Source organism: Myxine glutinosa, chromosome 5 (genome assembly GCF_964187855.1).
Source record: "Myxine glutinosa chromosome 5, kmMyxGlut1.1, whole genome shotgun sequence".
Lineage (NCBI taxonomy): Eukaryota > Metazoa > Chordata > Myxini > Myxiniformes > Myxinidae > Myxine > Myxine glutinosa.
In genome coordinates, this window is record NC_136265.1 from 105415412 (window position 1) to 105442616 (window position 27205).

Below are 27205 nucleotides of genomic sequence, written 5' to 3' on the forward strand. Positions count from 1 at the left end.
GATCATTCCTTTGTCCCGTATGGCAGCACATCACACACATTAGCTTGGCCCAATAGTGCGCACATTAATTAAATCCCCCTCCGCCACAAGACGATAAAACTGACCGGAAGAGCAGACAGCAAGCGGCCGCGTACAACGGTGCCATGGCAAACACACATCGACCAGGCAGGCAATAGCCATGCCCAGAGGACTCTTGATTGTCAGTGGGGGAAGGGTGAGCAAAGAGCAGGCCACCGATTGGCAGGGTAGGGAAGGACATGTGATTGGTCAGGGGAAGGGCAGAAAGGTTCCCCGTGATTGGTGGAAGGAGCGACACACTGATTGGCCACCGACGGATGGCATGACACGAAGGGCAAAAAGCGCTCGGCCAATGAGAGGCGACCAACACCATCAGAAGATTCGAGAAGAGAGCTGACATCAGAAGACGATCAGTAAAACCACTCGCTCACCGGCATTTTCCTCTCTTTCCTTTGCCCTGGACTGTCCCTCTTGCGTTGGAGCTCTTCCCTTTGCCCTCTTGCGTTGGACTGTCCCTTCGCGCTGGACCTTCTCTTGTGTTGAACCTCATCCTGTTTGGACCCTCACTTGTTGGACGTTGGAAAGACGTTGACGCGCCGACGATTATCTTACCCGGCATTCACGAACAGACCTCGCAAAAGATCGCGCAGGGACGTGAGGCTTGCCGTGCAATGGCGCACGTGGGCCTGGTGGAGCACGAACGGGGACGGAACGAGGCCTACTCCCCGCCAACATTGGAGCCGTGGTCGGACGACTGCGCTCGGAGCCGGACCATCCTTGACGACTGCAGACTACTGATTGAGCTAAGACGCATCACACACGAACACAACGAAACGGTTATTTTATTATTCATTCCCCGGTGCTGTATGTGAAGTCTGTGAGTGGGGACGTCCCAACCTAGGTTCTAGTTTTTATCATCGCGTTTCCCTGTCCGGATAGTTATTTTAAATAAACCCTTTTATTATTTGATTTTCTATTCAAAATCCCGTGTTCGTGTGAGTTTAATCAATTTGCAGGTTGAAGATGCTGGCGCGCACAGACCGTGAGGTAAATCTCGCCGCTTCTTCTTCTTCTTTCCTCCTACCTCCCGCGTGTGTATAGGAAATCCGCCATTGAACGTCGCCTCGGAGTTAAAGCTCGTTCGGCTATTCGTGATTTCCCCGGTCTTAACCGAGGGGCAATCGCGCGACAATATTTAATGCGTCACCCAATGTTACATTGAAAAATAGTCAAAAGTCCTAATTTTGTATTTGTAGGTATTTCACTTTTTGGCCCTGCACACGGAGCCCTGGGGACGCGGCCAAAAATGACACTGCTCTCACACCTTCTTGCAATGTGGTGTTATGACTACCAAGTTTGGTGAATTTCTGCACAACCGTTTAGGACGAGATAGCGTGACGGACGGACAGTTTTCTTTTTCAAAAAGCGTGATGATAAAAATGCACCCCCAATAATGACAAAAGAGAAGCAAAATGAGAAATCATACACCAAGGTCATCGGTTGTATTTTTCTCCATGGAGTCAGCACACAGTGCAACAGCACACGGCAACAATAATAATAATAATAATAATAATAATCATGCGTCGATGGGAAATTGCAGCAAAACAAAGCAGCACGTCGTGTCGAGCAAAGTATTGCTCTGTTGCTCTGGAACTAAACTCGTCAAAAATAGGGAATTCATCCCAGCAGGCCGATTACTGTCGTGAATGAAACGCAAAAGCCAATGGATCTGGGGCTAATATGAGGGCAACTAATTACAGATTGCACTCGTTTAGTAACAACTGAAGCAACTACAGGAAGTGTACAGGTATTTTCATCAAACATTTGTTCAAAACCTCTTCAAGATCACAATCGCCATTTCATTCTTCTGCAGAACCAGTACATGTGCAGAACGTACGCACACGCACACAACACACACACACACACACACACACACACACACACACACACACACACACACACACACACACACACACACACACACACACACACACACACACACACACACACACACACACACACACCAGGGTATTCTCTACCATCTCATCAGGGTATTCTCTACCATCTCAAGCCAAATCTTATTTTCCACCTCAATTACTTATTCGACTTCACCAGTGTATTCTGATTTTTCTCTTCACCCTGTGCCTCCAGTTGCGTCCTCTCAAAATCTTCAAAAACCTTTTGGGTCACATCATCCACCTCATCCTGCACCTACGGAGAGACAAAGGGAAAAGCGAGAGACTGAAAGTGGACAGAGAAAGAGAAGAGGAAAACGAGACAAAGCAGGAACAAAGGCAACGCATCAACGCACATAGACAACATGAAAACCTTCACATAAACACGAGCCACCTGGTACCTGCTTCACATCCAGAACCTCCGGAACATAAAACTGCAGCATGTTTCGGATTCCTGCCTGCAACGTCAGTGATGCCGAGGGACAGTCGGAGCAGGATCCACGCATGGACAGGAACACCGTTCCTCCCTCAAACCCCTGCCAACACACATCTCCTCCGTCCTCGAGAACCGTAGGACTGGGGCAAGTGTGAGGAGAAAGGGAATGTGCATGAAGGAAAAATGGACAAAATTCAGGAATTTTTAAAAAGATTGGATGAGTGTAAATTTGTCGGATTGGGGGAAGGGGGCATCGTATGCAAATACAACAGAGATGCGGATCCTTGATCACGCAATAAAAACAGTTGGGAAAGTGAAGATTCAGAGGTAAAGCAGGTACCGAATCCTCGTTTCAATGAGCTCTTTTATGACGGCCACAATTTCGTCATCATCTTCACTCGGAGCTAAGGAAGGATGGACATAAATAAAGACGTAAAATAAAGACATAAATAAAGAGGATATGAAACCGTCATCACATTCTCGTATCCCAAGAGAGAATATCAACTCTTATCACATCCTCATGAACAAACTCTTCTGGTTGATGTCACGTCACATTCATTATAAACGAGGTGCCTTTGTAAGATGATGATGTCAACGCACATCCAGGACATACCTTATTGGTGTTCAAGCTCTGGTACGCACATTAAGGAATTCAATTTATAGTTGTGGAACAAAATCACAATAATGAGTAATAAATATACACTTCTTCTTCCTCCTCCTCTTCTTCTCTCTCTCTCTCCCCCTCCCTCTTTCCCTTTTCTCTGTCCTCTTCTCCCTCCTTCCTCCTCCCCCTCTCTCCAACTCCACCTCTCCACGCACGAATCCCTCCCTCCATCCATCAATCTCTCCGTCTCTTCTTCATTTTCTTTAACGACCACCATTATCACACTTTTCTTGTGGGGTCGGGCCAGGGACAGCTTGGCCCGAGTCTTGACGAACCGGCTGGTCAGGCCTCACGTTCGACGAGTTAGGGCAGGGATTTGGAATTTGGCCATGGTGCTGGCGATAGCTCGCCTACTCTTCACGAAGGACGCCATGGGACCTTTAACGTCCGCCAACGAATGTGGGCAGAGAGGATGCCCGTCTAACGTCTATCCAAGGGACGGCACACATTGACGGATCAACCCTGCATGTGAAATACCAGGATGGAAGTTTATAGCTGGGTCGGTAATCAAACCCAAGCTAGACAGCTTAGGTGACTGTGCATATCTCCAGGCCATCCTGCCAGCCCTCATACCTCCTTTCCAAGGAAAGGATGTATATTTTTCATCTTGTTCCAACACTATTTTTACTCTTTACCACATCCTTGCCATAATGCCCACCACCCTCTTCCCTCCTTACCCAATGAATCCGCTGGCTGGTCAAAACTGAGCACAGGAAGTGACGAGGAAAAGAAATCAGACAGGCATGCAAACAGCTCAGGTTTCAGCACTGGCCATTCTGCATTCTCAATCTAAAAAAGTGAAAAGGAAAGAAATCTCGATTTAACAGAAGAAACGTTCTTCACACGTCTGTAGTTATTAAGCAACAAAATAATGGAAAACGTCATTATTTAATGGCCCCGATTATTCCCACCTTTTGGTCAAAGTATTAGCGAGCAATGGACACGTCTCCATGTCTTTGAGACGGGCACTTCGTAAAAGTGCATTTGGGACTGCCATTGATAAATTGGGACAGGAAGTACGTTTTGTTTTTTTATACCTCTACCGACGAAGTCGCGGGTGGCATTATGTTTTCAGGTTGTCCGTCCGGCCATATATATATATATATATATATATATATATATATATATATATATATATATATATATATAGTCACGTGAAAAAGTAAGTACACCCCATGTAAAGTTTTGACTTTTTCAACATATTTCAACATGCATCTATTTGATCTTCATTTCAACAATATTGATAGATAAAGGTGATATAATATAACAAATATCATGAAACATTTACATTTTGTAGTCCATTGTATAATTTAAATAAACATAAATGCAAATTTCGCATGTGGAAAAAGAAAGTACGCCCTTGGCTCTAATAGGTGGTATTGCCCCCTTTGGCAGAAACAACCTCAAGTAAGCGTTTCTTATAACTGTCTACCAGTCTCTGACATCGACTGGGAGAAATTTTTGCCCACTCCTCCATGCAGAATTCTTTCAGCTGTGCGATGTTTGAGGGGTTTCTTGCATGCACATCTCGATGGGATTTAGATCCGGGCTTTGACTTGGCCTTTCCAGAACCCTCCATTTCTTTCTTTTCAGCCATTCCTTGGTGGATTTACTGGTATGTTTAGGGTCATTGTCATGTTGCAAGGTCCACCTTCGCTTGAGCTTCAACTTTCTGACAGATGGCCTCACATTATCCTCAAGCACCCTCTGGTACAATGAAGAATTCATAGTGGATTCTATGATGGTGAGCTGCCCAGGCCCTGATGCAGCAAAGCTGCCCCAAACCATAATATTTCCACCACCATGCTTTACAGTTGGTATCAGGTTCTTGTGGTCAAATGCTGTCTTTGTTTTCGCCAAACATGTCTTCTGGTACTGTGTCCAAATAGCTCTACCTTTGACTCATCTGTCCAGAGCACATTGTTCCAGAAGTGCTGGTCTTTGCCAAGGTGTTCATTGGCAAACTTTAGTCTTGCCCTGATGTTCTTTCTGGACAGCAAAGGTTTCCTCCTGGCACACCTCCCATGTCGATCAAATTTGTGCAGCCTCTTTCTCATGGTAGACTCGTGCACTTTGACATCAACAGTGGCAAGAGCTACCTGTAGGTCCCGTGATGACATTCTGGGGTTCTTCGAGACTTCTTTCAGCATCTTGCGGTCTGCTCTCGGGCTGAACTTGCTGGGGCGGCCTGGCCTGAACAAGTTGGCAGTTGTTTGGAATCTTCTCCACTTGTAGATGATCTTCCGGACAGTCGAATGATTGATTTCAAATTGTTTTGAGATCTTTTTAAATCCCTTCCCAGACTCATAGGCATCTATAACCTTCTTTCTGAAGGCTTCAGAGAGCTCTTTTGATCTAGGCATGGTGATGCCGCACACTTCAACAACAAAGAGCAAACCAAACTAAATGTCTGAGGTTTAAATAAGACAGGTTCCTCCAAGATCCTCTCTAACGATGTTCTAATCATTTGCACCTGAGCTGGTGCACCTGATTCTAATTTTAGGTATTTGAAGTAGTGATAAATGTGGGGGTGTACTTACTTTTTCCACATGCAAAATTTGCATTTATGTTTATTTAAATTATACAATGGACTACAAAATGTAAATGTCTCATGATATTTGTTTTATTATATCACCTTTATCTATCAATATTTTTGAAATGAAGATCAAATATCTGTATGTTGAAATATGTTGAAAAAGTCAAAACTTTACATGGGGTGTACTTACTTTTTCACGTGACTGTATATGAGTGGATGCTCAGTGGCATTGGCAGCAGGAAGATACAAGTAGCGGCACAATCAGGTGTTGGCGGTGGTAATGCAGATGGTGCAACAAGAGGTGCTGAGATCTAGAGAGAGAGAAGAGTGGAGAAGGAGACCGATGGGGGAGAGGTGTTGTTTGTCAAAGAGGGCCAAGTGGTAAGAAGTGGAAAGAGGAGGAGGTGGAAAGCAAGAGGGCTGTCAGATGCTTGTGATTGGCAGGTGGTGGCAGACCTAAAGCCACATTTGGTATTCCCAGAGAATATCTGTGTGACAAGGTTGCAGTGCCTGACATTGTCATCTGGTCAGGTGCAACAAGACAGGTCATCTTAGGGGAAATGTCTGTACCTTGGGAAGAGAACATGGAGGAGGTGCATGAGAGGAAGAGAGGAAAGTACAGTGAGCTGGAGACAGAATGTCGGGAGAAGGGTTGGCGAGTTTCTTGTCTGCCATTTGAGATGGGGTGTAGAGGGTATATTGCCAATTCCTTTTCTGCATTTCTTGCTCTGCTTCGAGTGTGTGGGACAGAAAGAAGGAGGATGTGTGACAGAGTGGCCCAAGTTGCCTTGAATGGCTCACTTTGGATATGGAGGAAGTTTATGGAGGCACATCAAACGGTGTAGGTTGAGGTTGTGGGTGGTGGTTCATTTCAGCCTGAAGGGGTAGTGACTGGAGATGGAGGTGTGTGTGTGTGTGTGTGTGTGTGTGTGTGTGTGTGTGTGTGTGTGTGTGTGTGTGTGTGTGTGTGTGTGTGTGTGTGTGTGTGTGTGTGTGTCAGGAATGGGTGTGGTTTTGCATGAATGTGTTTTTGTTTGAGTGGTGCATGTTGTTAGGGTAGTTGGTCGGTTGGTTAGATGTGATTTTTTTTTTGGTGTGTGAGTGAGTGGGTGATGATGAAGTTGGAAAGAGGATTGACGAGAAGAGGAAGAATTTCAAGGAGTGGCAGAAGGCGAAGGGTACGGGAGCAGAAAAAGCAGAGCATGAAAGTTTTAAGGCAGCCAAGAAGGCTGCAAAGAAAGAGGTAGCAAAGGCGCAGGAGGCATGTAGGAAAATGTTCGGAGAACGCTTGGATTCGGAAGAGGGTCAGAGAGCGGTATTCAGGATTGCAAAGCAGACAGCGAAAGACAGGTATGATGTGATGGGGGTGAGTTGCTTGAAGGATGAAGTGGGACAGATCATTGTGGACCCAGATGGAATTAAAGGAAGATGGAAAAGATATATGGAAATGCTGTTGAATACAGAGAATGAATGGGATGGCAACATAGAGAGTAACCCAGTTTTAGGACCGGCATAGAAGATAACTGAGAAGGAAGTTGAGGAAGCGATAAAAGCAATGAAGAGTAGGAAAGCGGGAGGGAGTTGACGGATATATGTTCAAGGCAGCAGGAAGTTGGCGTGTGAAGAGAATGACAGAGATCTGTAATCTGGTGGTGAAAGAAGGCCACATTCCAGTGGATTGGGAACTGAGTACCCTCGTCCCTCTATACAAGGGGAAAGGTGACCCTCTGGAGTGTGGCTTGTACCGAGCGATAAAGTTATTGGAGCATGGAATGAAGGTATTGGAAAGGGTGTTGGAGAGGAGGATAAGGAAGAAGGTGAAGATCGACGAAATGCAGTTTGGATTTATGCCAGGAAGAGGAACGACAGATGCTTTTGTGAGGCAGTTGCAGGAGAAGTACATGGAGAAGAGGAAGAAGTTGTTTCTTGGGTTTGTTGATCTGGAGAAAGCATTCGATAGGGTTCCACGCAAAGTATTGACATGGGCATTGAGGAAGTTAGAAGTGGAGGAATGGTTGATCAGAGTAGTGATGGCAATGTATAAAAGAGCGCGCACAGCTGTAAGGACGAAGGACGGGAACAGTGGTGAGTTTGAGGTGAAGCTGGGAGTGCATCAGGGGTCGGTACTAAGTCCACCACTATTTGTAGCTGTGATGGAGGTGCTGGCTCAGAACGTAAAGGAGGGTTTACCGTGGGAGTTGTTGTATGCAGATTATCTGGTGTTGATTGCGGAAAGTATGGATGGACTGAAGGAAAAGATGAACAAGTGGAAGGAATGTATGGAGACAAAAGGTCTGAAGGTGAATATAGGAAAGACGAAGGTGATGGCAAGTGGTAAAGCATGTGGTGAGGTGGAAAGAACTGGGAAGTGGCCATGTGCTGTGTGCAGGAAGGGTGTCGGAGTGAACTCCATTCAATGTACAATGTGCGCTGAGTGGGTTCATCAAAAATGTAGTGGTCTGAGAGGGTCATTAACCAGTGTGGCAGCTACATTTAAATGTAAGGTGTGCACAGAGGGAGCTGCAGATAGAGGAAATGTTGAGTTGGATGTTGGAGATGGCGTGAAGCTGGAAGGTGTGAAAACATTTTGCTACCTCGGAGACATGCTGAATGGAGAAGGTGGATCAGACTCGGCAACGGTTGCTTGCTCGAGTGAGATGTGCATGGAAGAAGTTTCGGGAACTGAGTGGCGTGCTGATGAGGAGGGGAGTGTCGTTGAAGCTGAAGGGAAAGGTGTATGCTGCATGTGTGAGAAGTGTTATGATTTACTAGCGGGGTCACCCGTGGGAATCCCACGGGCATGGATGTGTGTGACATTTCGACATATTGAGTTATATGCTGCACATTCATTTTTACAAAATGGTTACTGGCAAGTCATCAGATCCAGAAATGGTGTGATGAACACAATTTATTTATTTCACATAATATGTGACCCCTCACTCCTCTCCACCTGACACTCTCCTGTCTCCACCTGACACTCTCCTGTCTCCACCTGACACTCTCTTCTCTCCACCTAGCACTCCTCTCCTCTCCAAACCCTCACATCCCTCTCCTTTCCAATCCCTCACCTCTCCAATCCCTCACACTCCTCTCCTCTCCAATCCTTCACACGCCTCTCCAATCGCGCCTCACACTCCTCTCCAATCGCGCCTCACACTCCTCTCCAATCGCGCCTCACACTCCTCTCCAATCGTGCCTCACACTCCTCTCCAATCGTGCCTCACACTCCCCTCCAATCACTCCTCTCCAATCGTGCCTCACACTCCTCTCCAATCACGCCTCACACTCCTCTCCAATCGTGCGTCACACTCCTCTCCAATCGCGCCTCACACTCCTCTCCAATCGCGCCTCACTCGCCTCTCCAATCGGCTTTCCCCGTCTCGTTTCTCTCCTTTTTCTCCCGTCTCGTTCTTTTTCTTGCTCCAAATCGGCCCGTCGGAATCGGAAATCGGCCCGTCTCGCCCGTCGGAATCGGAAATCGGCCCGTCTTGCTTTTGTGCTTGTGCGTAAATAAATTGTGTTCATGACACCATTTCTGGTGTTGGGCTAGCGGCTAGGGTGCCGGCTTAGGATCCTGGGTTCGAATCTCGGTCGATCGCCGAATTAATGCCAGGGGGGTTGACTCAGCCTGTCATCCTTCCGAGGTCGGCTAATTGAGTACCAGTTCACTGGTAATTCCCTGTTTGTCGTTGAAGGCGGCAAAAAGGGTTGGCGTCAGGAAGGGCATCCGGCCGTAAAACATTGCTTCAAAAAGGGGACAAAAAAACAACAACTACCACGGTCCCCGAAAAGGCCAACCCCCGCTTTGCGGGGAAAAATGGCCTCTAAACGGTGGTTTTTACACCATTTCTGGATCTGATGACTTGCCAGTAACCATTTTGTAAAAATGAATGTGCAGCATCTAACTCAATATGTCGAAATGTCACACACATCCATGCCCGTGGGATTCCCACGGGTGACCCCGCAAGTTTGCATTGACGTTCGTCGATGGACTCGTTCGCCCGTCTCATTCGTTTTCTTGCTGCATCCTGTTCAAGTCTGCGTTCTTCATCGATCGTCTCATTCATTTTGGAAATAGAAGTTTCCACGCAGCGCATGAATTGTCACGATCCTCAAGAGGAATTTGTCTCGTAATCATCAAATGATAAATGGCAAGTAAATTATATTGTGGAAAATTAAAGATTTCAAATAAACCTATTTAAAGTGTATTCGCACATAACTAATTTTAAAAAACGAAGAAATATCTCTCGGTAATTTCCTGAAACATATTTTACTTCCGGCTAATAATGTTGAATTAAATAAAAACGAAGAAATATATGTCGGCATCATTGTTGACGTTTTTGTGACGACTGTCATCAAACGAAAAAGTAATATATCTTAACGGAAAAGCAAAAGCGAATTTTTAATATATATCGACACGTTGCCGTCGGTGTCATGTTGGGCGGTGTATGATACACCATGACGCGATTTTTAAAAATATATCTCTGCATTTTCCCGCGTGTGTGGAATGTTCTCAATTATTGCTGACACCGAGTCCAAAACCATCGATAAAAATGAAATCATATGGTGAGTTAGATTGGAGATAAAGGCGTGAGAGAGACTCAATGGCCTTGAAGTTGAAGTTACAGGCGTTTGAGAATTAATTTCGTTCTATAAACGGCAACTTTCATTGGATTTCCTTCCCGTTTTTTTTCAACCGAGTCGAAAACTATGTTAGCGACTGTGAAAAATGAAATGATATATCGAATTTTTAATATGTATCGACACGTTGCCGTCGGTGTCATGTTAGGCGGTGTATGATACACCATGACGCGATTTTAAAAAATATATCTGCATTTTCCCGCGTGTGTGGAATGTTCTCAATTATTGCTGACACCGACTCTAAAACCATCGATAAAAATGAAATCATATGGTGAGTTAGATTGGAGATAAAGGCGTGAGAGAGACTCAATGGCCTTGAAGTTACAGGCATTTGAGAATTCATTTCGTTCTATAAACGGCAACTTTCATCGGATTTTCTTCTCGTTTTTTTTCAACCGAGTCTAAAACTATGTTAGCGACTGTGAAAAATGAAATGATATATCGAATTTAAAATAGATATCGACACATTGCCGTCGGTGTCATGTTGGGCGGTGTATGATACACCATGACGCGATTTTAAAAAATATATCTCTGCATTTTCCCGCGTGTGTGGAATGTTTGTGGAAAATTAAAGATTTCAAATAAACCTATTTAAAGTGTATGCGCACATAACTAATAAAAAAAACGAAGAAATATCTCTCGGTAATTTCCTGAAACATATTTTACTTCCGGCTAATATGTTGAATGAAATAAAAACGAAGAAATATATGTCGGCATCATTGTTGACGTTTTTGTGACGACTATCATCAAACGAAATAGTAATATATCATAACGGAAAAGCAAAAGCGAATTTTTGCCGTCGGTGTCATGTTGGGCGGTGTATGATACACCATGACGCGATTTTTAAAAATATATCTCTGCATTTTCCCGCGTGTGTGGAATGTTCTCAATTATTGCTGACACCGAGTCCAAAACCATCGATAAAAATGAAATCATATGGTGAGTTAGATTGGCGATAAAGGCGTGAGAGAGACTCAATGGCCTTGAAGTTGAAGTTACAGGCGTTTGAGAATTCATTTCGTTCTATAAACGGCAACTTTCATTGGATTTCCTTCCCGTTTTTTTTCAACCGAGTCGAAAACTATGTTAGCGACTGTGAAAAATGAAATGATATATCGAATTTTTAATATGTATCGACACGTTGCCGTCGGTGTCATGTTAGGCGGTGTATGATACACCATGACGCGATTTTAAAAAATATATCTGCATTTTCCCGCGTGTGTGGAATGTTCTCAATTATTGCTGACACCGACTCTAAAACCATCGATAAAAATGAAATCATATGGTGAGTTAGATTGGAGATAAAGGCGTGAGAGAGACTCAATGGCCTTGAAGTTACAGGCATTTGAGAATTCATTTCGTTCTATAAACGGCAACTTTCATCGGATTTTCTTCTCGTTTTTTTTCAACCGAGTCTAAAACTATGTTAGCGACTGTGAAAAATGAAATGATATATCGAATTTAAAATAGATATCGACACATTGCCGTCGGTGTCATGTTGGGCGGTGTATGATACACCATGACGCGATTTTAAAAAATATATCTCTGCATTTTCCCGCGTGTGTGGAATGTTTGTGGAAAATTAAAGATTTCAAATAAACCTATTTAAAGTGTATGCGCACATAACTAATAAAAAAAACGAAGAAATATCTCTCGGTAATTTCCTGAAACATATTTTACTTCCGGCTAATATGTTGAATGAAATAAAAACGAAGAAATATATGTCGGCATCATTGTTGACGTTTTTGTGACGACTATCATCAAACGAAATAGTAATATATCATAACGGAAAAGCAAAAGCGAATTTTTAATATATATCGACACATTGCCGGCGGTGTCATGTTGGGCGGTGTATGATACACCATGACGCGATTTTAAAAAATATATCTCTGCATTTTCCCGCGTGTGTGGATTGTTCTCAATTATTGCTGACACCGAGTCTAAAAGTAAAACCATCGATAAAAATGAAATCATATGGTGAGTTAGATTGGAGATAAAGGCGTGAGAGAGACTCAATGGCCTTGAAGTTACAGGCCTTTGAGAATTCATTTCGTTCTATAAACGGCAACTTTCATCGGATTTTCTTCCCGTTTTTTTTCAACCGAGTCTAAAACTATGTTAGCGACTGTGAAAAATGAAATGATTTATCGAATTTGATTTGAAATAAAACTGGGGGAGAGCAAGACACCACGGGCCTACAAAACAGGACTCAAAGCTATGCGAGTTAATAAAATGGTGGATATTTGTTTATAGCCACTCCCAGAATGGGTGGAGCTATGGGTGGAGCTACTCTGCAAACCGAGTAAGCCACACCCCGGACAGACACCCAACAGATAGACAGACAGACAGACAGACAGAATCATCTACGGCTATTATAATATAGATGGGAGCGAGACATGGGTCATGAATGTAGAGCAGCAACGAAGGCTGGAAAGGGTGGAAATGCGAATGGTTCGGTGGATGTGCGGAGTATCGTTGAGAGAGAGGAAGACAAATGATGAATTGCGAAAGATGATGGGAATAGAGCCTGTGATTCATGCTGTGAAGAGAAACAGGTTGAGATGGTTTGGTCATGTGTTGAGGAAGGATGAAAGTGACTGGTTGAGAAGAGTGATGGAAATGAATGCAGAAGGAAGTAGAGGACGGGGAAGACCGAGAAAGACTTGGCTAAAGACGTTGGAAGAAGAAATGCGGGCAAGGGGGTTAACAAGGGGAGATGCAGAAAATAGGGCAAAATGGAGAAGATTGTCATGGGGACCGCAAGGCTAACCCCCGCTCTAGCAGGGAAAATGGCCTTAAAATGCATGTTGTTGTGTGTGTTGTTTGCTTGGTTGCACAAGTGCCTTGACTGACACTTTTTTCAATGCCAGTTTTAGTCGAGATGGTTTGATGGAGTTGAATTGTATGTCACAAAAGAATTCCTCTATGCATCATTTCCTCCAATTGCCACACCTCACAAGTCACCAGCTAGAAAAAATAAAAATACAACGGCCTACCCCCCCTTCCCTCCCACCTTTGTGACAGTGACAAAGTCCGGGCCAAAGAAAACCCCTTCGACACCATCAATTCGGAAAAGAGACCTATGAGGAGCAGGGGATTGAGGTGGGTGGAGGATGGGGAGAGGGGAGAGAAGAGAGAGGGGCAAGAGAGAGAGAGGGGGTAGAGAGAGGGGGGGGTAGAGAGAGGGGGGGTAGAGAGAGGGGGGGTAGAGAGAGGGGGGGTAGAGAGAGGGGGGGGTAGAGAGAGAGAGGGGGTAGAGAGAGAGGGGGAGAGAGAGAGAGGGGGGGAGAGAGAGAGAGAGGGGGAGAGAGAGAGGAGAGTGGGGGGAGAGAGAGGGGGGGGAGAGAGAGAGGGGAGAGAGAGGGGGGGAGAGAGAGAGAGGGGGAGGAGAGAGAGACAGAGAGAGGGGGGGAGAGAGAAAGGGGGGAGAGAGAGAGGGGAGAGAGAGAGAGGGGAGAGAGAGAGGGGGGAGAGAGAGAGGAGAGAGAGGGGGGAGAGAGAGAGGGGGGAGAGAGAGAGAGGGGAGAGAGAGAGGGGAGAGAGAGAGAGGGGAGAGAGAGAGAGAGGGGAGAGAGAGAGAGAGGGGAGAGAGAGAGGGGGGAGAGAGAGAGGGGGGGAGAGAGAGAGGGGAGAGAGAGAGGGGGGAGAGAGAGAGGGGAGAGAGAAAGAGGGGGGAGAGTGAGAGAGAGGGGAGAGAGAGTCAGCTGATGATCATGAAAACATATTGTTGTTGTTCTGTGAAGAAGCACTTCCAAAGGCAATGGCACACAACATACAGGTGTCCGAGTTTAGTTATTTCCTTATTAAATGTTCAGGTGGCCCTCCCTTCTGGGTGGTGGGATTCAAGGGCAATGTGTTGTGTGGGATTGGCTAGGGATTTCCTCGATTTGCCTTTCTATCACCAAAGCGCTACCCCTCTAAATCGATGGTGAAGAGGGAACAGCCGAGGAAAGCAGCAGAAGCAGAGCTCATTTGCATATCGCGCCAAAAACCCGTTTGATTCCACACACCAATTTCCAACGTATAATCCCCACCCTGGCCCAAGCACATCTGGGCTTGGTGAAAGGTAAGCTAATGCTCAAGTGGTGCAGCTAACAGGTATGCTACAAGACCATGAATACCGATGAAAATTTGATCCAATGGACCAACGGGCAAACTAGTGATGCTCAACAGTTGGGCTGGCAGCAGAGCTTAGGGGTGTGCCTACCACCTGTGAACGGTCTCGCCTGGGCGCGAATCCCGGCGGCCCAGTTATAAACTCATCCTGGTATTCCACATACATGGCGATACATTACTGTGTCAGCTGTTCCTCAAATGTATGTTAAGCCAGGTGTCCTGTATTCTAGCAATAGTTGGTGTGCAATACATTCTATTTATTTATTTATTTCTATACAAAGTCGAGGCTCGTGTAAGAGCCAACACATTAAAGATCCGACGTTATCTGTCGCAAGGAGGCAGCGACTTATCACCGGCAGTCTTAATGCCAAAGCAGGTGTCAATTTCTCCAGGAAAGCTTCTCTCAACTGGCGGCTAGCCTCGATGCTTTAAACACTGAAAATTGGCCTGGTGGGGCTGAATTGGGCTTTGAGGAACTCCTTGTTAACATTACGACTATCGCCAAAGGGCCACCATGGGGTCGCAAAAAGTCGGTGATCAATTTTACCAAACTCACCTCTGTGTAAGAGGTATTCTGAGACGAGACGACACCGAGCACAAGGTGGCCGTTGTACATGAACGTCCAGGTAAAATACGAACCGCTCATATATTATCAAGCACCAAATATTATGAGAAAATTAAAAATAAAGCGTTACCCTAACCAAAACAGGTAAGTGGGCATCGCTGTCAGTGTGGCACAATGCAAACGCTTCCGAGCAAGAAGGTGACCGAAGCGTTGAAGCAAGGCCAGAGAATCGAAGACCATCTTATAAACCCCTGCCAATTACACAACGAGAGCGAAACGGAGGAAACTTCTCGTCAGTGGCAGGAATACCGGGCGAGAGGTGAGGTGCTCGCAGTGTGGATAGAAGGGAAGTCCACAGTGGAGTTACCCTCCAGCACCGTGCGTCCAGGAAGCAGCTTCAAGCTGTTGGGGTTTGGAGTTTCCTGGGTCTGAATGAACAGAGAGCGGACTAGGGACGAGAGGAGGAACACAACATCAGGTTAAAGGTCGAACAAAAGAGCAACAGAATGGAAAATAAATGAATAGTGGAGGTGGAAATGGCGATGGATGGTGGAAGTGGAAATAGATGGTGGAGGTGGAAATGGATGGTGGAGGTGGAAACGGATGGTGGAGGTGGAAACGGATGGTGGAGGTGGAAACGGATGGTGGAGGTGGAAACGGATGGTAGAGGTGGAAATGGATGGTGGAGGTGGAAATGGATGGTGGAGGTGGAAATGGATGGTGGAGGGTGGAAATGGATGGTGGAGGTGGAAATGGATGGTGGAGGTGGAAATGGATGGTGGAGGTGGAAATGGATGGTGGTAGTGGAAATGGATGGTGGTAGTAGAAATGGATGGTGGAGGTGGAAACGGATGGTGGAGGTGGAAATAGATAGTGGAGGTGGAAATGGATGGTGGAGGTGGAAATGGATGGTGGAGGTGGAAATGGATGGTGGAGGTGGAAATGGATGGTGGAGGTGGCAATGGATGGTGGTAGTGGAAATGGATGGTGGTAGTAGAAATGGATGGTGGAGGTGGAAACGGATGGTGGAGGTGGAAACGGATGGTGGAGGTGGAAGAAACAGATGGTGGAGGTGGAAACGGATGGTGGAGGTGGAAATGGATGGTGGAGGTGGAAATGGATGGTAGAGGTGGAAACGGATGGTGGAGGTGGAAACGGATGGTGGAGGTGGAAACGGATGGTGGAGGTGGAAACGGATGGTGGAGGTGGAAACGGATGGTGGAGGTGGAAACGATGGTGGAGGTGGAAACGGATGGTGGAGGTGGAAACGGATGGTGGAGGTGGAAACGGATGGTGGAGGTGGAAACGGATGGTAGTGGTGGATGCATCCCACAGAAAGGGAAACCTCAAAGCAAGAAGGGCATCAATTATTTATTGATCGATTATAGGAGGTAGTGGAAAAAGAAGAAGAAACTAACCAGAAATATTGGATAAACCAATCCTTGGTGTCACAAACCTGAACACACAAACACAAACATCATCGACATCCATCTCATTTCCCATATATAGAATATGCAGCAACAACTTCACAACGCCTATAATCTTTACAGAGCTCTCAGGTAGGTTATCGCGACGAGTCGAGAAACATCTCTAGACGACGGCCAATCTTGGACGTATCGCCAATCCAATGCAGTATACTCGAGTGATGGTGCAAGGACTGCGAATGTTCTTCCAGATGTGTTGGCGATAACTGTACAGGAGGTTTTACACCATACAACATTACGCTATTCTCCTCTGAGGTTTACCATGGTTTACCACACGACTTGTCTTTGACAGATATCTAATACAAGGGTAAATCTAACCTACTCTAACATGCGGTCCATACTATCCTCACCACATTCCAGCTACGAATCCTCCCTCCCATTTTTTTTTTTTTTTTTATACAAGATCGAGGCTCATGAAAGAGCCAACATTAATCACACAAAAAAATCAAACAGACACATAAAACATATAATATGGGGAGCGCTAGACAAGATGGGGAGAGAGGGGGAAGGACACAAACACAACATTTGAGAGCAGGGACATCGGGAGATCTGTGGGAGGGAGAGGGCTTGGGGGGAGGAGGCATGGGAAAGCGGGGGGAGGGGGGGGGGGGGTAGAAGTATAAAACACAAGGATACTGCAAGGACTTCCAGGAAAGAAGTTGGTATTTCACAAAAGTGGATCTGGGGTGAATTAGCGGGGGTAGAAAAGATCAAGGTTTTGGATGGGGGAAAATAAGAGATGGTGGTGAACAGCTGTTTTAAAGACCTGGAGGGATGAGTGGGATTGAAGAGAGTGAGGGAGTTTGTTCCAGAGGTGGGAGAAAAGAGGAATGAAAGAGTGAAGATGAGCAGCGAGTCTTGATTTTGGCAGTTTAACCATAAGAGGGTTGAAGGCAGATCTTGTGCGACCTGTAGGAATATTTGGGGAACAGAGCACAGAGAGAGCTGGGGGAGCAAGGCCGGAGAGGAGTCGGTAGCAGACAGAACGACCACCAACCTGCCTGCGGTGAGTGAGTGAAAGGCCCTCGGAGTTAGCTTCATCGCAGGAGATTCCAATGATTCTGAAAGCTTTGGTTTCAACAGCGTGAAGACGAGCTAGGTGTGAGGCAGGAGCACCTGCACTTAGGGGAGAACAGTATTCCATTGAGCAAACAAGTAACAGAACAAGTCATGGATTCCTCGACTTACGAAGCAACCCCAGAAGGTATTTTTATTATTTATTTATTTAATATATATATTTTTTGATGTCCGAGATCTGAACGTTCACTCATATGTATGAACCGATCGTGCGAGGAGCAACTCGGGACTCATTGGTTGGGCAGAGTGCGATTCAAGAGTGAGATATCAAGAGTCTGAGCGTCACGTGGTCTGCAGTATCTCGTGTACTCCAGCTCGCAGCTGCATTCATGCTCAGGTGGTATGTATTTTACAGTGACAACGAACACTACTCATGGTTTACAAAGGTTGCCGTGATGTTCCTGCAACGAAGAGACGCAGACCCTTGACATTGGAGGATAAACTGTTTGTTTCGTATTAAACTGAGGTACAGATGATGAGGTACACCAACTGAGGTACACCAATTTCACTCAGGCTGACTGGCACGGTCTGCAAGCAGCCATCAATCATCTGGACTGGTCTCCCATCTCCACTGCCTCTGACATCAATTCTTCCTGGGGCTTCTTCCAAAGCAAACTGCTCTCCCTCATGCACAGATTTATCCCATCTCGTCTTCAGTTGTCTTACCCTTCCTCCCGTCCATGGTACACTGAATATTGTGATGAGGCAGTTGCCCTGAAACAACTGGCCTTTGCCTCTTGGAAGGCAAATCCAACTGAAGGCAATCTCAGTTCCTTCCACCAAGCTCGGAACAAGTGTGTGTCCACCCTCAGGAGTGCCAGGAAGCACTATCTCTCCACACTCAAGATTGAACTCTCAAACCTGTCTCCTTCCTCCAAATCCTGGTGGCGTCTGGTCAAATCCGATTCTGGTGTTTGTTCCCCCTCCATCCCCTCCCTTACCTCAAATGGCTACACAGTTGACACCGCACGTGACAAAGCCGAATGCCTCAACTCTGTTTGCCTCAAAATCTTGTCCCAAACCCATCTCTCTCTGTTCCAACCTTTCCCAGTCGTACCCAACTGCTCCTGGACTCTGTGTCCTTCTCTCCTGACAAGGTGGAGAAGTTTTTGTCAAACCTCGACTCTGATTCTGCAACTGGACCAGACGGCATCAGCCCACGGGTCCTAAAATCCTGCTCCGCCGCTCTATCTCACCCTCTCTCTGTTCTTTACACCTTCTCTTTTGCTCAAGGTCATCTGCCAGCATCTTGGAAATCAGCAAACATTACCGCTTCACACAAAAAAGGTGCAGAAACAGACCAATCAGCCTGCGTCCAATTATCAGCAAAGTCATGGAATCCATCATTGCTTCGGATATCAAATCCTTCCTCTTCTCCAATGGCTTGATCTCTGATCATCAATTTGGATTCAGACCAGGTCATTCTACTCTGGACATGTTGCTTCTGCTGTCTCAACAATGGATGGAGGGCCTCAATGCCAAACAGGAAATCAGAGCTGTCTCACTTGACATATCACGTGGCTTCGATACGGTCTGGCACCCAGCTCTGCTCACCAAACTCTCCCCCGATGGTATCCATGGAAATCTCCACTCATGGCTTGCGGACTTCCTCTCTGGTCGTAGGTAACGTAACGTGTGGCCCTGAATGGATTTCTCTCATCTCCCATTCCTGTTCTGGCTGGAGTTCCCCAAGGTAGTGTTCTGGGCCCGGTGCTATTGCTGGTCTTCATCAATGATCTCTCCGACTCTCTGGAAAATCTTCTCTATCTCTTTGCTGATGACTCCACTATCTGCCGCTTCATTCCTCATCCCTCAGATCGGCAGTCTGCAGCCTCCTCACTCTCTGCAGACCTGGACAAAATCACAGACTGGTCAAACAAGTGGAACATGTCTAATGTCTTTCAATCCTGACAAATCTCACACTCTTACTAGGTCTCTCCGAAAAGACCGACTGGACAACCCTCCCATCTACTTTCTGAACAATCCTCTCCAAGAAGTTCTGTCGCTCAAGCTTTTGGGTCTCACTATCTGCCATGATCTTTCATGGGAAAACCACATTTCCAAGCTGGCCTCCAAAGCCAGTCGCCGACTGGGCATCCTCCGTCGTGCGAAGTCCTTCCTTGGCACACCTGAGCTCCTCACCACATACAAGGCTTTCATCCGCAGCTCAATGGAATACTGCTCTCCCCTCTGGGCCGGTACTCCTGCCTCACACCTAGCTCGTCTTCACGCTGTTGAAACCAAAGCTTTCAGAATCATTGGAATCTCCTGCGATGAAACTAACTCCGAGGGCCTTCCACTCACTCACTCACCGCAGGCAGGTTGGTGGTCTTTCTGTCTTCTACAGACTCCTCTCCGGCCTTGCTCCCCCAGCTCTCTCTGTGCTCTGTCCCTCTAATATTCTTTCAGGTCGCACAAGATCTGCCTGCAACCCTCTTATGGTTAAACTGCCAAAATCTAGGCTCTCTGCTCACCTTCACTCTTTCATTCCCCTTTGCTCCCGCCTCTGGAACAAACTCCCCCCCCCTCCCTTCAATCCCACTCCTCCCTCCAGGTCTTTAAAACAGCTGTTCACCACCATCTCTTATTTTCCCCCATCCAAAACCTTGATCTTTTCTACCCCCACTAATTTCATCCCAGATCCACTTTTTTGAAATACCAACTTCTTTCCTGGAAGTCCTTGCAGTGTCCATATGTTTTATACCTCTCCCACCTCCCCCCCAAGCCCTCTCTCTCCCACAGTTCTCCCGATGTCCCTGCTCTCAAATGTTGTGTTTGGGTCCTTCCCCCTCTCTCCCCATCTTGTCTACCACTCCCCTTATTTTTGTGTTTTATGTGTCGGTTTGACTTTTTCTGTGATTAATGTTAGCTCTTTCACGAGCCTCGATCTTGTATACAAAAAAACAAAACAAAAAAAAAACACTTTACATTTAAATTATTTTATTTGCTATTTTGTTGCTTTACTTTAAAAGAACAAACGACACACTTAATGCTGTTTCTCTCATCTGGCTTAGTTAGTCTGGTGTTGGCTTGGCAGTTAGGGTGCCGGCTTGGGATCCTAGGATCCTGGGTTCGAATCCCGGTCGATCGCTGAATGAACGCCAAGGGGGTTGACTCAGTCTGTCATCCTTCTGAGGTCGGCAAATTGAGTACCAGTTCACTGGTAATTCCCTGTGTGTCGCAAGAGGCGACTAACAGGGTTGGCGGCAGGAAGGGCATCCGGCCATAAAACATTGCTTCAAAAAGGGGACCAAGGTGCCCGAAAAAGGCCAACCCCTGCTCTGCGGGGAAAAATGGCCTCTAAAGGTGGCTCTTCTCATCTGGCTTAGTTGCTGCAGAAATATATGGAAGTACCGCAAAAAAAAATCGATAATCCCATTTCAATATTGTCCGCCTGCTCTCAAGCGACTGCGAACCGTACATGGGACATGCGAGGAATGTTGACCATATGTACAAGTTGAAGGAAAGTCAACTGAAAGGCCAAAGTGTCCTTCCTTGTGCTCATCAGGATTAGACAGTCCTACACTTAGTGCAAGACTGTGCAGAGAGGGCATCCATTGGGCCTTTAGTAGCGTGTACGTGACGTCACCGACTTGAGTGGCTCTCATCACTCGACTTAGTCAATGTCCACACATGCGATGATCATACGAAGAAGCCTGGTGATGGCTTTACGGTCAAGGTGACTGGCTTAAAATGTTGGGGTCTGGAGGTGAAGCCCCTGTGATGTCGTTGAATTAACACCAGGGTGGGTTGACTCAGCCTGTCACCCTTCTGACGTCAGCAAAATGAGCAGCTTACTGGCAACAGGATGCAGTTCCCCCAAAACAGGGGGGCACTGCATCAGCGGCACAGCTGCGCACCCAGAAAAATGATGCAGCCAACCAGCCACAGGCTGCACACGAACCACCATCATCATCATCATAATCCCAAACAAACCAAATAAATACGAGTTTACAGGTGCTGACTTCAACTACAAGCTAATCTCATGTGCGACCTGTTGTTGTACAACTAAAACTCCGTCCCATTATCATTATGCCTTATGTTATGGAATATGGACAGTGCGACTACCGCTCCTGCGCCAATCACAATGTTATCCATGACTAATCATTCGTTTATTTAACTACACTATAAGTAATACATGCCAATTATTTCACACTCTACCTGCCTAAGCTCTAAACCACATCTTTTCGACTTATTTCTTACCTTAACAACCTTCCACAAACCCGTAACGACGACATGATGGTGACGTCAGACGTACGGGCGATCAAACGTTCGAACGACGGCAACACTTTCAAGTTCAACTTAGGAAGAAAATACAAGAGTCAAAATATTGATAAGGAATATTACGATTAATAGATTTTACTGCAAGTATTTTTTCATACAGAACTAAAAATCGCGGAAAGATGAGTGAAGAAAACTACGCATAAACCACCATTGATTACACGAACGGTGACACCGCCAAGAATAGGAAACTGTAAATGAGATTAGCCATGCGAATCCAGCTTACTAATCATTCGTTTATTTAACTATACTATAAGTAATACATGCCAATTATTTCACACTCTACCTGCCTAAGCTCTAAACCACATCTTTTCGACTTATTTCTTACCTTAACAACCTTCCACAAACCCGTAACGACGACATGATGGTGACGTCAGACGTACGGGCGATCAAACGTTCGAGCGACAAAAGACACTTTCAACTTAGGATTAAAATACAAGCAAGAGTCAAAATATCGATAAGGAATATTACGATTAATATTTTTCAATGCAAGTTTTCTTTATATAGAACTAAAAATCGCGAAAAGAGGCGTCCAGATAACCACGCAAAAACCACCATTTATTACACGAACGGTGACACCGCCAAGAATATGAAACTGGAAATGAGATTAGCTATGCTGCATATTTGTCTTGGTTCGATCCCATTCCCACAGGCAATTAGAAATGTAAAACTGGTCTCCGTGGGAAACGAATTCGTCTGAAATTTATGAGAGACAGAGAGAGACAGAGACAGAGACAGAGAGAGAGAGAGAGAGAGAGAGAGAAAGGGAGTGATAAATTTCGCTCCAATATATTTGAGGTTGGGAAATTGCCACCAACGTGAATCAACAGTAAAATAAGTTGCAATTGAATCATTCGGCACTATTAACTTGCAATTGGTCAATGACTGGCATCGACACCAAATAATTAATTAGAACATTCAAATTGCATTAGATGTGGCAATAAATGGGAATTGTTGCTCCCAGCTTGTCCCATTAAATGTAAAATTGATTATAGGCCTACACAATTTCAATTCAAATGGAGCAGGGGTCAATTCCACAGGAAATAGAATCGATATACACACAGACCTAGACCACAAAAAAACATCACAATCATATCATTGTTCCAAACACCAGAGAGCACTGGCGCTGACAAAACAGTCTTGCAGCGAACATTGTGCCGTTGATTTTTCCGTTGCTTTTCCAGCAGAAGGTTTGGGCAGGAATTTGCCATTTGTGAGGTAACTCGTGCAAAAGGCATCCTGAGATCTTGTAAAGTCCACTCCACCGATGACCCGTGCTGGAACATGTGTTCTCTGCTAGAACACGGGTCCTTCCGAAGGACGCCAGACACCTTGATGGCATTGCCCGACAGGAAAAACAGCAGGGTGAAGGTATATATATATATATATATATACACACACTCAACCCTCGGCTATCGCACCTAATTGGTGCCGCCATCGGTGCGCGTTAGCCGAAATCGCGATAGCCGAACTGAAGAACGTATGGTAATAATTCTAATTGGTGCCAGGACCCCCAAGTTGACCACATATTTAACCTATTTTTGCCACTTTTTTACCAAGTGTTTCTACCATATAAAGACCTACCTATGTAAACATAAAGACCTATGATTCTACCATTTCTGCCATAAAACAAGAATCACAATATGTAAATAAAAATAAAATGGTAAAAAAGTACTTTTTTTTTAAACCATTTTATTTACCTTTTTGGGGACGATGAGGGGCTTAGGTGGTTGGGTAGGTTCTGAGGCTTGGGTGGAGTCTTATTGACCACACCGACGTGCCTCTAACTCGTCCAGGATTGCGTCAGCTGTAGCACCAGAGAAGCCCTCAACGTCAGAGGGCTCGTCAAAGATAGAGGGCTGTGCCTCGTAGCGACGCCGTAAGCAGGGTCGGCGTCATGGGGGGGGGGGGCATTCGCGGGCCATGCCCACCAAAATGAGTTATTGTGCCCCCACACCCACCCGCAGGCCAAGCCTTTGGCACCAAACTTGCACGTTCGCTATATTGTGTGTGTGTGTGTGTGTGTGTGAGAGGGTGGGGGGGGCGGGGGCGGGTGTGTGAGAGGGTGGGGGGGCGGTGGCGGGTGGTGTGTGTGTGTGTGTGTGTGAGAGGGTGGGGGGGGGCGGGGGCGGGCGGTGTGTGTGTGTGTGTGTGTGACGTTGCAGCATGTTTTTAAATTGGAACTGGGTTGGTGTGTTGGTTGTTGACAGCAAACTCTTATTATCAAGCATTTACATCATAGATTGAGGTCTCGAATGGCAGTTTGTACCCCTCCCCGCGGTTACCCTAATGTCCCCCGATTAGACTTGTTTGACGCCGAATCTGGCCGGAAGAATTCGTTGATCTGGCGTTGGCGGAGGGAGCAGGGAGTTGACGTGGGCATGATACTGCTACTGCTCCTCGTAACCTGCCAGTGCCGTATTAATAAAGGAGCACCTTTCTTCACTGTTGATTGTTAAATCTTATCTACGTTTCTACGATAATCACTGTTTTGGTAAATACCTCGCACTGTTGACTCATTTTTCCCAAATTTCTTTCCAACACTTCGCTTTGTTTCACCATTGTCTATCAACTGCACAATTTCGAATTTTTGACGTAAGTTAAGTTCTTCCTCTTCTTGATTTCTCTTTCCCCATGCTTGGTGATGACGTAGCACCCTTTCCACCATTTCCGGTGCGCTGTATCGCGTATTTGGGGCGCGATAGTCGTGTGTTGTGCAGTTTTTTAGGTAGCCGCGATAGCAGAGAAACGCGATAGCCGAGGGTTGAGTGTATATGTTTATATATATACATACATATATACAGTATATACATACATACATATTCCTGGGAAAAATGCCAGTGGCATAAAAAAATGGCCCTTTATATGGTATGTGCCATGTGACAAACTATAGAAAAGAAGGGACATTCCATAATTTGTAGAAAATGCCAAACAATAGGAAAGAAGGGACATTATAAATAATCTCGTGTGCATGCTGGACTACCCTTGTGTTCTTAGGAGGAACCAAGTAATGCTCCAGAAAAGTTAATATAAAGGGGCACGCTACATATATAGGTTAAAATACATTTGCTTCATGTAACTGTATAAATCAAATTGGTGCCCATTTATTGCCCCCCCCCCCCTTTAATTGATTTATACCCCCACAATGAGTGCAGATTTTGTGGCGGTTAATACACCTTAGTTATGCATCAGATATGAAGCTTATGGCCAATTTTCATCAAAATTGTGTGTGTAGTTTCGGAGAAGAGAGCAAATACCATTTTTGGGGGTCAACCCCCCTCCTCCCTCCCCCATAAACCCTAATCTCTTGCAGGAATATCTCTTTCAGCCGAGGAGCACCACGTATCCCTTTCCTCCCACCCGGCAGACCCTGCTTGTATTAAATAAGGTAATGCTCGATATGTGTATGTCTTAAAACCATAGAAAAACAGCGTTGGGCCGATCTCAACCAAATTTTGCATACTTGTTGGTAATATCAAGGGTCAGGTGATGGGCACAAAAAAGAAGGGCCCTACCCCCCTGCGAGGAGGACGGCAATAATTTACAACTCTTACCTGTGCAGGTGTGCATGTGCCACAATACAAGTAGTTTACTGACGCCTGCTGCAGACAGGAGGATTAGCCACGGCCAGGAGTGTCGAGGGGCAGCCCAAGCCCGGAGGCAAACAACCTCGGGACCCCCACCCCCACCATCTTTTATTACTTTTTAAGGAACTTTCTTTCATGAAAAAGAAAAAACTTTTAAAAAACAAATGGTCACTTTTATTTAGCCATATGATCGAAAATAAAGAAGATAGTGGGACGTTTGGACCGATCGAGTCAATTCGCACCCTCGACTATTGAACACTATTTCTCCATAAGATTGGCAAAAAAATACGTGAAAAGATGGTTAATAATTATTTTTGGACAAAGAGGATACAAACCCTTTTTTTTTGTAACACATTTCTGGTTAATAACCATTTTCTGCAAAGTTTTAAACTGTACCATTAACAGTAGTAAATGTTGTTTCGTTTCCGGCAAGGAAAGCAAAATCAGCTTCTGAGTTTAAATGAAACGATGAGTAAATTAGTCACCGAGTTGTAAAATAAATTTGGGGTATATAGATTAGAGTATATCTAGTGTCGGGTCTCAAAAGCATTGGGGTGTGTTCAGTTACCAAGTGTTTTGGAGAGCGCTCGCCAAGTGGCTTAAGCATTCATGCAAACACTCCATTCAAAACCGTTGATCAGGAACAGCTGGCTTGGCAAGCGCTAGCAAGCTGCTTGGTAACTGAACACACCCCAGGTTTCCTCCTTCAGTTCAGTGTTAAACAGCGGTAGCGACCATTTCAAAAGGTAATCAAACGTATTTGCGGTTTATAATATGTTTTACTTCCGGTAAGGGTTTTCCACGACATGGCACGCTAAGCTATTTATACATATTAGCAAGGCTTTGTCCAAAGAGGAAACCCTTTGGGAAGAGGGGATATTATAAGTGTTAATATTATTTCATAATAACATTAATATTATGCTACCGTTACGTGCTCCTCCCCAAACCGCGGTCACAGTGTACCTCCGAGCCCCGAAAGGAGTCACGGCAGAAAGATGTGTTATTCTGTGTGTCAATGACCAATGGTGAAACCACACCAATTGTTACCAAAAAACAAGTATTGTATTAAGGTCACACAAGAATAACAGCACAAGCACAATATTAATCAATTGTACAACAAATATTATATCATTCCTATGATGGTACCATCAGTTTCTTTCAATATAACTCACTGTGCTCCAAGTGAGCGAAAAAACATTCCCAAAGTCTCTGTCCCGGCACCAAGCCAAAGTCGATCCACGCTCCGGTGATCGCAAGAAAAATGTCGTATCGAGACCAGAATCCAGTTCGGCTGACAGTCACGCTGCCAAAGAGGTGCAAAGGTGCCCTCAAAAGGCGACTGGGAAATCACACCTTCGGGTATGATCGTTCAACGGCTCCCAAACGGAGAACCACAAATTCCCAATCGAAATCCATGTTACACACGCAAACCAGGCTAACGGCTGGGTGCGGTGAAATGGCTGGAGCGAAGTGAAAAGGCTGGAGCGATGCGAAATGGCGGGAGCGAGGCAAAATGGCCGACGGGCCCGTACTGGAAGCGTACCTGCACTCCAACAACGATTCTCTTCGGAATCAACTGCAAAACCTGTCACGCAGGTTTATCTGTCACAGCGCCCACAACTCTGTCGCAGGAATCCCTTTCCCAGGAAACCCAAAGTTCGCTCGTGACCCCCGTTCGCCAGCCTCTCCTCGAGACCTCAAAGCAGCTCAGCTTTTCTTCCCGACCTCACTTGCTCCGCTTTTTTCTTGCTCTTCTTCTTCTTCCGGTTCCTCCCGATCCGGTTTCTTTTAAAACACTAATTTTTACCTTTTGAAAACAGTTATCTCCATTTCACTTAAACGATA

The 27205-nt window shown here is 45.7% G+C and overlaps 1 protein-coding gene across 1 annotated transcript; it reads right to left on the reverse strand.

The window, feature by feature from the left end:
* Positions 1-1491: 1491 nt before the first annotated feature.
* Positions 1492-22179, reverse strand: NFU1 (NFU1 iron-sulfur cluster scaffold). Its single transcript, XM_068116670.2, has 9 exons — positions 22102-22179; positions 21696-21793; positions 16350-16387; positions 15241-15379; positions 13264-13330; positions 3751-3862; positions 2750-2813; positions 2375-2549; positions 1492-2229 (listed from the first exon to the last, which is right to left on the reverse strand). The coding sequence occupies exons 2-9, from the start codon at positions 21728-21730 to the stop codon at positions 2113-2115; spliced, it is 747 nt and encodes a 248-aa protein (XP_067972771.1). The 5' UTR covers positions 21731-21793; positions 22102-22179; the 3' UTR covers positions 1492-2112.
* Between the last annotated feature and the right edge of the window lie 5026 nt (positions 22180-27205).

Excerpts from the sequence above, each read along its gene's own strand:
- NFU1 (XM_068116670.2), bottom strand. The coding sequence starts at position 21,730 with ATGTCGTCGTTACGGGTTTGTGGAAGGTTGTTAAG. Across the intron at positions 16,388-21,695 it reads GTTTGTGGAAGGTTGTTAAG|GTTTGTGACACCAAGGATTG; the intron begins GTAAGAAATAAG and ends TTGTGTGTTCAG. Across the intron at positions 2,814-3,750 it reads CCAGCCAGCGGATTCATTGG|CTCCGAGTGAAGATGATGAC; the intron begins GTAAGGAGGGAA and ends ATCCTTCCTTAG.